This window comes from Oncorhynchus nerka, linkage group LG22 (assembly GCF_034236695.1).
Source record: "Oncorhynchus nerka isolate Pitt River linkage group LG22, Oner_Uvic_2.0, whole genome shotgun sequence".
Taxonomy (NCBI): Eukaryota; Metazoa; Chordata; class Actinopteri; order Salmoniformes; family Salmonidae; genus Oncorhynchus; species Oncorhynchus nerka.
In genome coordinates, this window is record NC_088417.1 from 50397866 (window position 1) to 50415830 (window position 17965).

The 17965-nt window shown below is 41.2% G+C and overlaps 1 protein-coding gene across 1 annotated transcript in view; it reads right to left on the reverse strand.

Annotated features, from left to right (window-relative positions):
* Nucleotides 1–17965, reverse strand: part of LOC115105304 (kin of IRRE-like protein 3) — a 291162-nt gene that overhangs the window by 95268 nt on the left and 177929 nt on the right. The window contains exons 5-6 of the mRNA XM_065006811.1: nt 7731–7888; nt 5701–5851 (exon numbers count right to left, since the gene is read on the reverse strand). Coding sequence (XP_064862883.1) covers nt 5701–5851; nt 7731–7888 — 309 coding nt within the window. The remainder of the gene's footprint in view (nt 1–5700; nt 5852–7730; nt 7889–17965) is intronic.

Genomic DNA, 17965 nt, shown 5'->3' on the forward strand with positions numbered 1-17965 from the left:
TGGATACAGAACTTCCTTCGGGAACTGGTCATTCATGCCTATTTTCATGCCAGCAATTCTTTTACCCAGGCTTTTAACCATTATTTTATCTTTAAAGAAAGCAAATTTGGCAACTATTGGGCGTCCATACCTTTGCCATCTCTGTCTGAAGCGGTGTATATGTTTGTGTTGGATTTTGTCGATAGCTTCACATGGGATCTGAAGCACTGTAAGGAGGAACTCTAATGACACATTTAGGAACATTTCTCCTTATTTCTCTTGGATACCTGTAAGTACCAGATTCTCTCTCATGGATCTAGTCTGTATGTCAAGTAAGGCTTCTCTCAGAACGGTGTTCTCCTTTTTAAGTTCATTAACTTCTGTTTCAATATTATTGACTCCCTTTCAGCTTGTTTGTGTCTTTCGCTGCTTTTTCGTCACTCATCTCGAGGCTTGCCTTTATCTGTTTTATATCCTTACTTCCTAGTTCAAGTATGCCCAGTTTGTCATTTATTGATTGTAACAGATCGGTTTCGACCTTTACTATTCCCGGTGGCGAAAATATTAAATTGTCTGTGTCTGTAGAAGAGTCACATTTTTGTTTTGCGATAGGTTGTTTGTTTTCGTAGTATTTGTTGATTACATTTCTCGAGTTTTATGATTTGTTTTGTGTTGTTATCCAGATTTAAGGTTTTTACCCACCAGATTATGAAGTGCTAATATTTTGTCTAATTTACCGATATTGAATATTACGTTTTTATTTTGAGGTGGTCTACATTGCTGTGTTCCGTCCTCCATCTTGGTTTCTCTGGCACTAATTAAATCATGTCTTTGCTTCATTAATGATTAACTAACAATCTGTTCCAAAATGAAAATTGAGGGCATTTCAGCCAACATAAGATTTTCAGTAACCATCGGATCGCCACACCTACTTGCTTGCTTCAACAAACCTTAGCTAGTGCCCAAGAAATGGCCACTTCCCTCCCGGTGAATGGTGTATAGCACACAACCAGGAGTTGGAAATTATTTTGCAATTGTTTAGTTCTGAACAAATCCACACAGCCTGGTACTGAACCAGGATCCGTAGTTGCGCAGCTAGCAGTGCGATGCAGTGCCTTAGACCCTTGCGCCACTCAGGAGGCCTTTTTTCCTTTTTTAACTTCTTGATGCACCCATCATCCCGTTAGCGGGATCATTTTCGTCAACCACCGCTGAATAGCAGAGCGCCAAATTCAAATTAAATTACTAACAATATTACATTTTCATGAAATCACAAGTGCAATATAGCAAAACACAGCTTAGCTTGAATTCAATAAATATTTTTGGCGAAAGCATACCAAGCGTTTATGTAAGGACATCTCTCTCAGTAGACAAAATATTACAAACAGCTAGCAGCCAAGTAGATTGGTCACGAAAGTCAGAAAAGCAATAAATTAAATAGCTTACCTTTGATGATCTTCGGATGTTTGCACTCCCAGTTACACAATAAATGTTCCTTTGGTTCCATAAATACCTCCATTTGGTCGGCGCGTTATGTTCAGAAATCCACAGGCTCGAGAGGTCACGACATTGCAGACGAAAATTCCAAATAGTATCCATAATGTTCGTAGAAACATTTCAAATGTTTTTTCTAATCAATCCTCAGGTTGTTTTTACAATATATAATCAATAATATATCAACCTGGAATGTAGCTTCTTCAATAGGAGAGAGAGAAAAAATGGCTGCTCCACGTTGTTGCGCATACAAAACGCTGCTGGCACCCAGCCATACAATGACGGATGCGATCTTTCCCGCTCATTTTTCAAAATAAAAGCCTAAAACTATGTGTAATGACTGTTCACGCCATGGGGAAGCCATAGGAAAAGCAATCAGGTTGATATCCCTTTAAATGGAGCGAAGGCAGGCTATGGAACATGTAGCTTTCAAAATAGAAGCCACTTCCGGGTGGATTTTCCTCAGGTTTTCGCCTGCAATATCAGTTCTGTTATACTCACAGACAATATTTTGACAGTTTTGGAAACTGTGTGTTTTCTATCCTAATCTGACAATTAAATGCATATTCTAAATTCTGGGCCTGAGAAATAGGCAGTTTAATTTGGGTACGTTTTTCATCCAAACATCAAAATACTGCCCCCTACACTCAAGAGGTTTAACCTGTGAAATCAAGTTTTTTACATTTAGCTAATTAAATGACCTCATCAGTCATTGCAGAAAGAGCTGGCAAGCTAGTTGTTTTCAAGCATGATGCACAGACAAAGACTATGGAGCAAGATGCAACTGAAATGTTGTAGGTGGGGAAAGAGCGAGAGATGGTTGAGGGGGAGGCTTGAAACGCTGGGCATCTTTTTATGACATGCATTACATGAATTAGGTCCTCAGAATTATACCTAGGAGGAGCGGCTTCTATGGAGTAACTTTGAATGTGCTTGAACTAGCTAGCTAACAAGCTTGTGTTTGTAGGGCTGTACCAGAATTAAAAACCCATCTTACATTTTTTAAATTAATAAATCCAACGTGAAATGTGATAACTAGGCCTATAGTATTCTTAACTTGCATTGAAAAAGTTAATCCATTCTTCTCTATCTCAACGCTGCTTGAGGAAGACTCTAGTAGTCGAAACGCATTGCAGTTGTGCATCCTGATGTACTACGCTGACTGCTCCTATATGTATTATTTTGTAAATATATCCTGTTAATAGTTCACTAAAGTCAATTGCAATCTACTGGCTCCCTACTCAACTTCTTTCTTAGATTACATGACATTAGGGGCCAGTTCAGGAACAGTATGGATCACTTTTGTTCCAGGTTATGTTTCTGTTCATTGAAAAATGTCAATTTTTTCAGGTTTTCAGTTCTGTTCCCTGAACTGGTTCCAAGCCCTGGTACAGACCATGAAACATGCATTGAAAGCGTCTCAGGGTCAAGGGATACTGCACCAACGCTTGAACAGCGTCCTTCTATCCTACATGGAGTTTGTACTGTAGATATGTGGTAGTGGTAGAGTAGGGGCCTGAGGGCACAAAGTGTGTTGTGAAATCTGTGAATGTGTTGTAATGTTTTAAAAATGGTATAAACTGACTTTATTTTGCTGGACCACAGGAAGAGTAGCTGGGGAGCCATAATAAATACAAATACAAATAAATACAAATACTCATGAAGAGAGATCTACACGCAAGCTTTGACCTTCTCAAACCTCCGAACGCAAAAGAGACATTACGCCGTCAATAGGAGAGTCAAGTCAAATATTGTGAACTGAGAGCAAAGGACAGCCCTTTCAATCCAAGAGAAACTGTCTTAGCCAGGAACTACCTCAACGGACCAAAGTGGGTTGCTGCTACAGACATTGCTCAGACTGTGTCCTACACTGTTAAGACTGCATAGAATGTCATCTGAAAAAGGCACACAGATCCGTTATTGTTGAGTAAAGCCACACCGAAAGAACCGCCAGTCCTGTCTGGTCCAGAACTGTTACTGGGTGACACCCTGACCCAGCAGTGGTCACATAGGGACTCACAGGCACGTTCTCAGGACACTGAATCAGCCGTACCCACTCAAGGATGTGACGAGACTTTGACACAGGCTACTCAAATGCCTACACCACAGTCTAAAGACATTGTTATTGAGAGTCACGTTGACCACCGTTACTCTATGAGAGATAGACAGGCACCAAGATACTTGCTTGTAAGTTTGTTCATAATTGTGGTTCATAATGGGGACAATTTGAGCAGGTTGGGAGGAGATGTGTATTGGGGTTGTGCCGAAGAGCATCATGGGAGTGTGTGTTGAGATGATTGCATTCTAGTTACATGGTCTACCATCTCATCAATATTGAATTGTTAGAAAGATGGGGTCATGAAACCCATGAGACATAAAACCCTACAGTGTTCATTTCTACTGCATAGTTTGACCACCACAGATATTCAGGTGGTCAGGAACACATTCACATAGACAGAGAGCTAGGAGAAATATGCTAATACTCCATCAAAACACCCTTGCGAGCAGTAAGAGAATGTCTGACGTGATTGGAGTGGCCAACAAGATGGGCCCCGTGTCCCAAGCTAACCCTCCTCCCCCGTGTTTGTCTGCCCTCTGCCCAATGCATTATGGGGCATGTGTTTGTGTGTGTGCTTCTTTCCACACCACCCGCCACCGTCACCCAAACCAGCTGCCTCTCATCAATATTAACTGGCTACTGTGACAGTAGGGCTCTACTTGTGGCAGTCAGCGCCCCCCCGAGGACCCCTACGAGCCTCGTGGCCTCTTCTCCTCGCCACGCGCTGTCATCACTTATTCATCGAACACCTGTTTCCATTCCCCACCCTCAGTAACAGGGGAGCCTGTGGCTAGTGGCTTATGTCTGGCTTTCCACTTTTCTAAATTGCTTCCTTGTGTTTTATTTTACCCCCCACCCCTCCCTTTGCTGCTGAATGCGCATGCAAAGTGAAACAAGAGACACATTTAGGTGGGCCCACGCAAATGCCCAATTGGAAATCAGTAAGGCTAATGCTGTGTGCTAAAGGCAGACCCATCGCTCAAGCTCTTCCCGTTCTGTTATGGCGGGGGGGGTAGTCATCTCTCACATTTCCATCCTGAGGAGAATTGATTCCTACAGCTTTGCCATGCCAATAGAGTGTGTTACTCTTGGGGGGCTTTGTTCTTTCACCACTATTGGTGTATTGGGGAGAGTCCTGTCCTCAACCCTGCATTGTTGCAGTTCATTCCTATCAAACGAGCTACGCTTACAATCGGTATCAGATTCACCTTATTACCCAAATTGATTTGAGCACAAACGGCATCACTATTGCTCCAGTGCTGCTGCTGCTGCCTGCTAGGTATATATTTTATTTCAGGCAAACTCAAGTTTACCCAAACAGAAAGAGCTAGAGCTGAATCAAACATTTGTTTTTATACAGCAGTTGACTTGCCGCGAGGGAAAAATGCGCCATTGTTTTTCATGACAAAATGATGAGGCCCCTCTCTGGCAGTATACACAACAACAGCTAGTCAGTTAGCGCTCTTGTTTCTGTCTCTCCCCGTGCCAAGGCTTGGGGAGAGGATTCCTTTTGGATGAGACACAAAAATAAAAAGAATGCACGATGAGGAAGAATGGAGCTGTCAAACGTAATGGATCCTTGAATAGTATTTCAGTTTTATTAGTCAAACTTAATAGCTTTGAAGGAGCTGTGAGGGATGCAAAAGGACTTTGTTCAAAATTCCTAACTTACGGCAAATGGTTTTAGTAATCAAATAATACCTTCTGAGAATGGCATTTTGTACAGAGGGGGCCTATTTTTCACTATTCGGAAGGAATCTCTTTTGGTAGTATTTTCGTATAAATGATTAGTGGCAGGTTGAGCACAAGAAAGAAAGAAAGAGAAGTGCACACAATGGCCACACACACAGGAAGAATCAAATAGCACTGGCTGAGACCATGACATCAAACACATTATCTCTTTCATTGTGCTCCCAGACAAATATGTTAATTATTATTTGAATGGGAAGTGCTGCAATTAATAGAATTCACATTTCGACAGTGTTTGTCAAAACCCAGCCTTGGACCCTCCAAAAGACAATGTTAATAAATATTGGAGATGTTGGGTTAGCATGTGCAATGTTAGGGGTAGAATTCTGCAGTAGAATTAGGATAAAGACAGTGTTTGATTGTTCAAATAGATAGACCAATGGATGAGTTTTGTGTGAGATATGGGGCGCTGCACTCACGTTGGATATCGATGGTGACAATGGCATCTTTCCCATTGGGCAAGGCCTTGTTTGAGGCCCGACAGGTGATTTGTTGGCCTGTCTCGATGTTGGAGGCAGAGAGGTAGAGTGAGCTGACTGTACTCTCCCTTCGCTCATCCCGCAAGAGTGTCTGAGGAAACAATGCAAGAACAGAGATCGCTAGTATCATTACAAGATGTCTTATTTAAATTACATTTACATTGTGTTCATTTAGCATCTTTATCCAGAGTGATGAGAGCAACTAAAGTAAATAAGGCAAACACATGTCACTGGCATTGCAAGTTATACAGTAGGTGGGTGGCAATCGATTTACAGTACATCATGCAATATATACAAACTGTATGACCTCATGAATCTCAAGTATGGCTTACCCTGAATTACATAGTAATAATGTGGTAGTAACATATTTGTAATGACATATTATAGAGTTTAGTGGTACATTTTTTAAAGAATTCTGATGTCATACTGGACAGATGGAATCAGTCGTCTCTCTATCGTTTGCCTCAATTTGCATGCCTTGATATGCCAAGCCAAGTCATGATCTGACTCAAAGTATGTTTTTCCAAAAACCCAGCTTCATCCTTGGATGAAGATGAAACATATTAGTTCTCTGTCTCCAAAATTATTTATCCTGATGAGTCTAAAATGGAGCTGTTAACAGATTCAGATGAATCAAAAAGACTTGACATCCTAACAGTGTGACGTGTAATCAATATGATGCAAACATGATCAAATGTGACACATTTCAAATGTTCTATACAGATGCCGATACTAAGTACTAAAAAAGTAGCTATACACTATCCGTGTCAGTTATTAACCATCAAGATCCCAACATAATTATTTTCCCAAAATAGTCCTCTCTTTTTTTCAAAACGCCAAAAACATTTCTCAAGCTCTGAGACATTTAATTTATCAGGAAAGAGAGTGCTGATATAGAAATACATATGTCTAAGTGGCTTGCCTGTGTCTAAATCATGGTCTTACAATGAGTGAAGGGAGCGCCCTCCAGTCAGTTTGTGTGGGTTAGACTCACCCCAGAACGAGCAAGATCACACTGCAAGATTAATCGCGCCTCTCACTTTCTCCGTTTCCTACTCAGGGCTGAGAAAGTGAACAAATTGCCCATGAACACATCCATAATGTAGAGTGTTGGAATGCTTTCTCTTTTTTTGTCATGTTAAAAGCAAAACGTGAGTGCTCCATCTTGCCCCGTGAATCAGATAAAAATCTCAGCTGCCATTAAACTGACAGAGCGAGGCCTTTTTCAGGACACTTCGAGGAAAGGATGAGTAAAGACAGGAGAAGAGAGGAAGATAGGAAGAGTGGGAAGGATTCCTCCAAGTGAGGGAAGAGCGAGCACACCTCTTATCAAGGTCCAAAAGACACATTTCAGGTGCACAATCAATTTATTTATGTAAACTAAATTTCAGTGCATGCACCTTTTAAACTTTTTAGTGCGACATATCTAGATTCCTGTCTTGTATAGAGTTATAATAACAGTTTTATTAGTAAGTATTGAATTTGTCCGTTAATAAATACAGTACCTACAGTACATGCATGTGGCGAAGAGGTTTGGATCTCTTGGCGTAACAGCTATGGTGTCGGGTTGACATTCACTGGAGTTCTGGTCAGTGCAAACCCCTGAATTCTATACATTGGTGTCAGAAGTGGGATGATGTTACTGTGATACCATCAAAGTCGGGGTATGAGTGACTGCAGATAGAAAAGTGATGGGCACTCTTTCCGTAGGAAGGGGACATTGTAGCAACCTTGATAAGTCTGTTTGAATCTCTTGGTGTAATGGTTAAGGTGTTGAATTAGTTTCAATATGTACGAAATAGCGATGTCCTGTTGAAAGAGTCAGGTCAGCACAGAGATCAATCAAAACTAGCCCAAACCATACCCAGTCTAGATCCATAGCTACAGTGAAATTATAAAACTGCAATTTTAGAATGTGGAGGGGACATGTCCTGCCCCATCCCTAGTGGACGTTACGCCAACATCCTTACCTTAGAGAACATGGCGCCATTCAGGACCTGCCCGTTGCGAATCCAGATGATGGAGGCGGCAGGCTTGGCATTGTCGGCGTGGCACGTCAGGTTGAGGGGGTCGCCGGCCCTTAGGCTCACCACAGGTGCCCCAACAATCACAGGGTCATCAGGGGGAACTGTGGAGTATCATAAACCATTTATTTGCATTAATTTCTGTTACATTTGTACTGTTGTAGAGCAGTTAAAGACTTACAATAGCAGTTCATCCAAACAACAAAATTACATATTGGTTTCTTTACTCTGTAAGCAGTTTATAGACATGGTAAAACAGCAATCCATGCGTAGGTTTTGCCACTGTCTCTAAATGCTAAATCTTCAGCATGTTTGGCCCAAAACCAATGCAAGTGTAAAAGGCAATCAATATGTTGTTTTGCAATTTCGATGAACTATCCCTTTAACAGGCATTGCTATGACATTGTATACCAACTCAGGGTAACACTTCTGATGTTTCAGTCCGGGATGAAAACGTGCAGTGCCTTCAGAAAGTATTGACACCGCTTGACTTTTTCCACATTTTGTTGTATATTCAACCCCTTTTGTTATGGGAAGTTGAGATAAGTTCAGGAGTAAAGATGTGCATAACAAGTCACGTAATAAGTTGCATGCAATATCGTGTTTAACATGATTTTTGAACGACAACATAATCTCTGTGCCCCACACATACAATTATCTGTAAGGTCCCTCAGTCGAGTAGTGAATTTCTAACACAGATTCAACCACAAAGACCAGGGAGGTTTTCCAATGCCTCACAAAGAAGTGCACATATTGGTAGATGGGTAAAAAAATAAAAATAAGCAGACATTGAATATCCCTTTGAGGATGTTGAAGTTATTCATTACAATTTGGATGGTGTATCAATACACCCAGTCACTGCAAATATACAGGCGTCCTTCCTAACTCAGTTGCAGGAGAGAAGGGATATCGTTCAAAGATTTCAATTTGAGGTACATGTTGACTTCTGAACAGTTACAGAGTTAAATGGCTGTGATAGGAGAAAAGTGAGAATGGATCAACAAGATTGTAGTAACTCCACCATACTAACTTTGATAAGAGTGAAAAGAAGGAACTGATTACAAATAAGGCATGGAAGTAAAACTGAAAACAAATGTGGCAAAAAACATATTTTATGTCCTTGTCTATAAAGCATTATGTTTGGGTCAAATCCAACACAGCACATCACTGAGTACCACTCTTCATATTTTCAAAAATGGTGGTGCTGCATCATTTTATGGGTATGCTTGTCATCTGCAAGTTTTTTAGGATAAAAATAAATGGAATAGAGCCAAGCACAGGCAAAATCCTAGAGGATAACCTGGTTGTTTGCTTTCCAACAGACACTGGGAGACAAATTCACCTTTCAGCAGGACAATAACCTAAAACACAAGGCCAAATATACACTAGAGTTGCTTACCGAGACGACATTAAATGTTCCTGAGTGGCCTACTTACAGTGTTGACTTTAATTGACTTGAACATCTATGGCAAGATCAAGAACCAACTTGACAGAGCTTCTAAGAATTTTTAAAAGAAAAATGTGCAAATATTGTACAATCCAGGTGTTTTCACTTTGTCATTATGGAGTATTTTGTGTAGATGGGTAAGATAAAAAAAAAAGATTTAATGCATTATGAATTCAGGCTGTAAAACATATCAAATACACATTCAGTGGTAAGAATTTGCTTAGACTGCGTTGCATAGAGGCTATACATCATCATCCTCACCCCTGCTACTGCTTTGTGTGATCTGACACTTCTCACAGGTGAGCGATTACTCGGAGGCAAAAGAGGAAGCAGAAACCAGAGAGTCTGCCTCCTTTCATGCAAGAGAAAGACAAAAAGAAAGAAAGAATGAAAGAAAGGCAGAAAGAAAGAAAGACAGAAGGAAAGAGGGTAGCTAGTTGGGGAGAGTTTTGCCGAATCCCAGCTTGTTAATGACACTTACATTCTTGTGTGAAACCAGCTCTGATCACCCTAGATTTGTATTCAAACTCCAGGGAATTATTGATTAAACACTCAGCTCATTAGAGAGCAGATCTGGGGCACGCCTAAATCAAAGGCAACATAAAGCTGGCACATCCTGAGTGCTTGGCAGAAAGAGAGTAAGGGAGAGAAGGCGCGAGAGAGAGCAGTATCTGTCAATGATCTCTCTGTCACTCCTGAACATGCTCAATATGCACTTCCATACACTTCATATGTAAAATATTACATGAAACAGATACAAAATAAGGCCTATCGTCATCACCACCACTTCAGTGCAATACTTAGACATTGGACATCACCACCGCGGCCTTCTATCACCACTACTGCCTTCGCTGCTTTCACTTCATTAGCGTCATCCGTTTTTCTTCCCTCCCAGGGGTAAATTAGGAGAGAGGTATAGCTCGCTACATGCAGACAAATGCCTTATATGGCACGGTGGCAGCAGCAGGAGAGTTAGAGAAAGAGTGTGTGATGGAGATGGAGTTTGAGAGAGCTAGCTGACTTCATTAGGGCATGACTTGGCCTATTTGCTCATTACTCATCCCTCACAGCTGGGGGAGGACTGATTAGAGCCTTGGCAATTGCTTTCACTTTTGTCAGCCATCTTTTTTCAGCACAGTTACAATGAGACTGATAGAGCCAAAGATTGTCCATTATATTGACAAGATAGTCAAGTGACCGCTGTAACAATGGAAACGTCCTCAAAGATGAAAGGCAGCCGGGAGAAGGCGAGATCACATGGGACCATTATAACCATTGAGAGGGTGAATACAACAGGCCATAAATATAGATTGAGGACTCATCTTTCTATCTGTGCCATTACAGCGTTTGTGACAGCATGGGCAGCGCCATTTAGGCTACCTTGCACTTCTTCATTGGCTCATTGCTCCCAACTCATAGGAATCCCCACCCAGTTAACTACTTTAAAATTGTGGAAGCCCAGTGGCATAGTGCAATTTTAAGCATTGAGCATTTACAGACGCACAAATATCATACCCCCAAAAAATGGTGAGAGGTTAGCATGCCTTGGTTCTATGATATTTGTGCATCTGTAACTTTCTCACTCATCATTATTCATGATTCATGTGATCTGAGTGGGCATTCTATGTTGGATGTCTTGTTTGTCTGTTTCTGTGTTTGGGCCTGATATGGTTCTCAGAGGCAGGTGTTAGTCATTGTCTCTGATTGGGAGCCATATTTAGGTAGCCTGTTTTGTGTTGGGTTTTGTGGGTGATTGTTCCTGTCTTTGTGTTTGTTGCACCAGATAGGACTGTTTCGTTTTTATTCACATTTCTTGTTTTGTAGATTGTTCTATTTTCATCTTTATTAAAGATGTACAAAAATAACCACGCTGCATTTTGGTCCGCCTCTCCTTCAACAGAAGAATCCCGTGACAACTATCCATAATTATGGTAGCATCAACATTAATATAGAAGTAATTAGAAACATATTCTATTCTTATTTACAATAAAAGTGACTCAAAACGACACAATACATGATTTATCATTCATTTCTATTGGGCACAAAATAATATTAAACACAACCAAAACTAACAGCAAATGCATCCAAAAATGTTGTAGTCTCAAGCTTGATGTGCTAGAAATATGCTAGAAATATGGGACCAAATACTAAACATTTGACTACTTTAATACACATACATCAAGTCAATACATAGTCCTAAAATGGAAGGACAAAGTTTTTATTTCTTCAAAAGTTTATTTGTCACGTGCGCCTTACAGTGAAATGCTTACTTACAGGCCCTAAAAAAATGTATCAGGTGAACAATAGGTAAGAAAATAAATAAAAACAACAATAAAAAGACAGTGAAAAGTAACAGTAGCGAGGCTATATACAGTAGCGAGGCTACATACAGACACCGGTTAGTCAGGCTGATTGAGGTAGTATGTACATCTAGATACGGTTAAAATGACTATGTATATACTGTATGATGGACAGAGAGTAGCAGTAGCGTAAAAGAAGGGTTGGTGTGTGGCGGGACAATGCAGATAGCCCAGTTAGCCAATGTGCGGGAGCACTGGTTGGTCGGGCCAATTGACGTAGTATGTACATTAATGTACAATTAAAGAGACTATGCATATATGATAAACAGAGAGTAGAAGCAGCGTAAAAGAGGGGTTGGGGGGGCACACAATGCAAATAGTCTGGGTTTTCATTTGATTACCTGTTCTGGAGTCTTATGGCTTGGGGGTAAAAACTGTTGAGAAGCCTTTTTGTCCTAGACTTGGCACTCCGGTACCGCTTACCATACGGTAGTAGAGAGTGCAGTCTATGACTGGGGTGGCCGGGGTCTTTGACAATGTAGAGGTCCTGGATGGCAGGCAGCTTAGCCCCAGTGATATACTGGGCCGTACGCACTACCCTCTGTAGTGCCTTGCGGTCGGAGGCCGAGCAATTGCCGTACCAGGATCTCAGGACCCATGCCAAATCTTTATTAGTTCCCTGAGGGGGAATAGGCTTTGTCATGCCCTCGTCACGACCAGCTTGGTGTGTTTGGACCATTCTAGTTTGTTGGTGATGTGCTCTCTCAGGAGAACTATGCACATAAAGTGATGTAATTTCTAAACAGTTCACCCGATATCAATGAAAATACCCTCAAATTAATGCTGTGAATCTGCACTTTAACTTCATAGTCATTGTATAATTTCAAATCCAAGAGCTGGAGTAGAGAGCCACATTGTTTTATTATAATCACTGTCCCAATACTTTGGAGCTCACTGTATATACTTTTAAGTAACTTTAAGAATAGTTTAAAAAGTCAAAGTGTAAATAAAGTACAGGCTACAACAACCTTCACCGTGACCAAAATCTGCACAATACATTTTTCAAATATTTTCAAATCTGAAGATCAAGACGTTGCTTGAAGATCCGAAATGTGAAACATCCCCCACAGCTTGAACGGATACAGTGAGAGTCATGTCATGAAGGTGATGCAATGGTGGAGTACCTGTTAATATTTATACATTATCAGTGCTCTAAAATCAAGTCATAATGGGGAGTTTCCACTCTAATTTTACCATCTGTATTCTGGGGACTATATTTGTTATTGACAAGGTGGAGTCTCAGGTTTCAAATCAGTGGTGATCCTCTGTGTTATACTGTGATGTTGGAAGAAAAATAATATTTTTGTTTTTATTTCTTCTCTATCGACTAATGAGACCAGCAAGAAGGCAATAATGTCAGGTTGACAACCTGCATTTGGTTTGCTTTCAGTCTCATTTGTGGCACCCTATTCCCTATTTAGTGCACTACTTTTGACCTGGGACCAAATGTGTCTGTTCAAAAGCAGTACACCGTATAGGGAATAGGGTGCCATTAGAAATGCTGACCAAGAGAGACTGAAAGCAAACCAAATGCAGTGAATAATTCATGGGGCTCCTTTCTGCGCCGACTGGTGCAATACAGGGAACCATTTTCAATATCTCTCGGTCTGTGATGCTAAATCAACAAACACTACAGCTGTCACTGGCACAACATATCATAAACAAGCACATTTACATTATTATCTAAGACAAGCCGCTACTGTTAGCCATCTGTCCTCAACTGCCTGCCTGACTTATCATGCTGTTGGGTTCCTTGTCTTAGGCCACATCCAAAATGGCACCCTATTCTCTATTTGTAAAACAAAAAGTGTTTCACTAAATAGGGAATAGGCTCCCATTTGGGACACAGCATCAGACTCTGGATGAGCATCAGGTGACACCAACCACACACACATTTTAGAGGTGTGAAACAGCTATGCAACAGGCCTTGGAAACTCCACATAAAATACTGACCAGTGCAGTGAGTTCACCCTCCCACCCTCCCAGGTCTTGTGTTGTGTCGTCCGTGATGTCAGAATTGAGGGAACCAGATGTCATTTTTGCAATGTGTCGGCAAAGGAGCTAATACAGCGTGACTCATTACACGGGCCTAATTCACAACATCAGCAGTGATGTTTGGTCTCTGAAGCCAAGTTAGACCCCAGAGAGAGCAAGGGAAGAGAGAGCGAGAGAGATTGAAAGAGAGAGGGGGGATTGAGAGAGGGGGAGAGTGACAGGGAGAGAGAGAGAGATGGGGCCCTCCTTTCCAGTAATCCCATCATCATTTCTACCATGTTTGTGAATGTTGCACGGCCTAATGGTTCCAAATTGACGATTTAACGTGGCCAGTCAATAGATTTCTCATGAGCTGGCCTACATAGAGTAAGCACCCCCTCTTTTAATTACTGCCGCTGGATGCAAAAAGCCCACTCTCTTCCCCTTCCCTCTCTCACGTTCTTCCTCTATTTCTCCTTCTCCACACTAGAGCCTTGTTTTTTTGTCACCGAATTACATTTTCTTTCTCTCCCCTTGATTCACTGACCCCTTGGGAGGGACCAAAGTCATTCAGTTCTGTAGATGGGGGGGGGGGGGAATTGCCAGGAAGAAATCGCAATTTAATTTAGGAAATAAACTGAAGGGAAGGAGGACTTGGGGAAAATGTGACCCATTTTCAAATGTACCTGGATCTGGTTGTGAGTTCTTAAGATGGCCGCCTCGCAGGAATTGGTGGCCGGGACCGATTAATCACTTTCATGGTGGGTTCACTGGCAGTGCCACATTTGTGCCTTCACTCTCGCACTCTCACCCTCTAAACTTTAAGATGGATGACGTAACACGTCCTCTTCTTCACGTCAGCTGTTAGCATGCACTTAGCACACACATGCAGAGCTGTCGGCGTATCCTTCTTGAAAGTTCTACGCTACAAGTTCTATGGTATGGCACGCACAGCCCAACATCCAGATAAAAACGCTTCCAGGGCAGGATATTGCAGGCGAGAGAAAACGTTTTCTTCTGGAGATTTGGTTGGGGACAAATTCTCTTCTACCAGCCTAAGTTTTCTACCCCATCTTTAGGCTTTCACCCTCATTATCTCCACATTTATCCATGCCATTGTAGCCCATTCACTTGCTTGAAATCGAATTGAAAGAGTCAGTACCAAGTCTCCACCGCCAACAAACAGCACCGAAGGAGATTGGCAGTGCATTTGTGTCTGTGTGCGTCACATTCGCAGCAGGAGAACTTGTCAGCATTTGCCTGTCACACCGTAACACCTTGCCTTAGTGAATGTTACCTCTCCAGATAAGGGAGATGCCACTGAAGTTAATTAAACTGTGATTAATTAAAATGGGGAATGTAATGGGTCCCAGAGCCCGAGATAAGGTACAATGTGTTTCACCGCTCTGGCTGGAGACTCCGGAGGGGCACAATGTCAACTGATGTACAGGCAGGAGGAGAATGAAAGAGAATGAAGACATTCTATCAGTCTCTCGTGCCGGCAAGGATTTGTTGTGCCAAATACGAAGTAGGAAGAAAAATACTTGTGGCCATGCCTCCCATCCCTCCTCTGTGAATCCATGACAGATCTAAAGCAATTAACAAGTTATCACTGCTAAAGACATTTCAAAGCTGGCAACAGCCTTTAGCCAAGTTTTAATTAGGAGGAAATGGGAATAATATGTTTATCCGTCAACAACATTACAATTAAATATGTTGTATTAAATAGGAGGGTTATCGACAGAATTAATTAGACTGACTAGATTCTGATAGTAGTTACAGTATCCTGACAAAGATTCCAATGTGTTAAGATGAGGTGGTTTGGGTTATTCCACACATCAATCAGATTGATTGGTCTGGTGAGAAGTGAGTTAAACACAGTCCTACACAATCCACCATCTGTGGATGCTTGAAAACACAATAATTCCTCATTAAGGTATTATTCACTGCTAATTAACATGTATAAGGCACATCATACAAGGTGTGACCAGAACCAGATTCATTCCCCACAAATAATGGCTCCTCTCGGATATTCAGATGTTATTCACTCCTTAATGTGTATTTGAGGCCATTCATTTATTATTCCCTGCTAATTAACACGCAATAGGCAATGATGCCCTTCATATGAGGTGTAATGAGATTCATTCCACACAAAGACTGGCTCCTCTTTGACATGCATTCAATTTAAGTAATAATACCCGAGAAGCCTGTGTTTGGAGGATATAGGCATGGGTGTTGTCAGACCCGAGACGAAACAGCGGCATTGAGGGAATAACAGCAAAGTAGCTGCATTTGCATTTGTTTAAGCTGTTTCCAAGTTACATATATTTGGATACATTAATTGTAACGGCCATTGGTGGAAGAAGGTGAGGACCAGGGTGCAGCATGGTAAGTGTTCATCATTTTAATGGTAAAACTGAACACCATCAAACAAGCAACAAAAGAACAACAGAAACAGCTCCGTCAGGTGCAAAACACACTAAACAGAAAATAACTACCCACAACCCATAGTGGGAGAACAGGCTGCCTAAGTATGGTTCTCAATCAGAGACAACGATAGCCAGCTGCCTCTGATTGGGAACCATACCAGGCCAAACACATAGAAATAGAAAACATAGAACACAAAACATAGAATGCCCACCCCAACTCACGCCCTAACCAAACTAAAATAGAGACATAAAAGGGAACTAAGGTGAGGACGTGACATTAATAAGAATGATCTAATGATGCGTGATTTCACCTGGCACAGAACATGTGCGTTCTTGTCCGGACACTGTTGTTCAGAGGAGCTAGTCAACAACACACAATCTTTTTTCATTTTACCAGGTACGTTGACTGAGAACACATTATCATTTACAGCAACGACCTGGGAAATAGTTACAGGGGAGAGGAGGGGGGATGAATGAGCCAATTGTAAACTGGGGATGATTAGGTGACCGTGATGGTATGAGGGCCAGATTGAAAATTTAGCCTGGACACTCCTACTCTTATGATAATGGACATGGGATATTTAGTGACCACAGAGAGTCAGGACACCCATTTAACCTCTCTAGGGTATGTGGGACGCTAGCGTCCCACCTGGCCAACATCCAGTGAGATTGCAGAGCACCAAATTCAAATACAGAAATACTCATTATAAAAATGCAGAAAATATACTATTTTACATAGGTTTAAAGATTCACTTCTTGTGAATCCAACCACGGTGTCACGGTAACCAGTCAAGTAGAAGAAGTCAGAAATAGAGAGAAAATTAATCACTTACCTTTGATGATCTTCATATGGTTGCACTCAGAAGACATTCATTTATTCAATAAATGTTCCTTTTGTTCGATAAACTCTCTCTTTATATCCAAAAACCTCCGTTTTAATCCACATGCTCAAACGCAGTCACGACAGACAAAAAAAATCAAAATTGTATCCGTAAAGTTCATAGACACATGTCAAACAATGTTTTTATTCAATTCTCAGATTGTTTTTAGCCTAAATAATCAATAATATTTCAACCGGACAATAACGTTGTCAATATAAAAGGTAAACAAGAAAGGCACTCTCTCTCGATCGCGAGCATGAAAAAGCTCTGTGACACGGCAGGGTCCACTCATTCAGACTGCTCTTACTCCCTCATTTTTCAGAATACAAGCCTGAAACAATTTCTAAAGACTGTTTACATCTAGTGGAAAGCATAGGAACTGAAATTTTAGTCCTACGTCAATGGATACTGTAATGGCATTAAATAGAAAACTACACACACAACAAATCCTACTTCCTGAATGGATTTTTCTCAGGTTTTCGCCTGCCAAATCAGTTCTGTTATACTCTCAGACACTATTCTAACAGTTTTGGAAACTTTAGAGTGTTTACTATCCAAATCTACCAATTATATGCATCTCCTATCTTCTGGGCCTGAGTAGAAGGCAGTTAAATTTGGGCACGTGTTTCATCCAAAATTCCAAATGCTGCCCCCTACCTTAGAGAAGTTAACGTCCCATCCGAAAGACGGCACCCTACACAGGGTAATTTTAGACCAGATGAAAGGGTTACTCCTACTGGCCCAATCACTTCAAACTGAAGCTTGAAAGACTGCAAACTATTTGCATTTCATTTCGTTTGACCTATTTTCTATTGACATTTCTTTGTGTGTCCATAAAAATGATGCTAGCTGATTATTTCGATTGGCTGAAAAAAGCTGCCTGCTTGACTATCTTGTCCAGACTCCCGACCTCTACACATGTATTGCTTTGGGACTGCTGGAGATCGAATTTTAATCATTAATAATGGAACAATGCTGCAAATGTCAGCGAGACAGACCTCAAGTTTTATGCAAATTTCTGCTATTGAAAACCAATTGCTAGTCTAAAAGAAATGGGAGATAATGTCTAGATGCTTTTTACAGTGGAGAT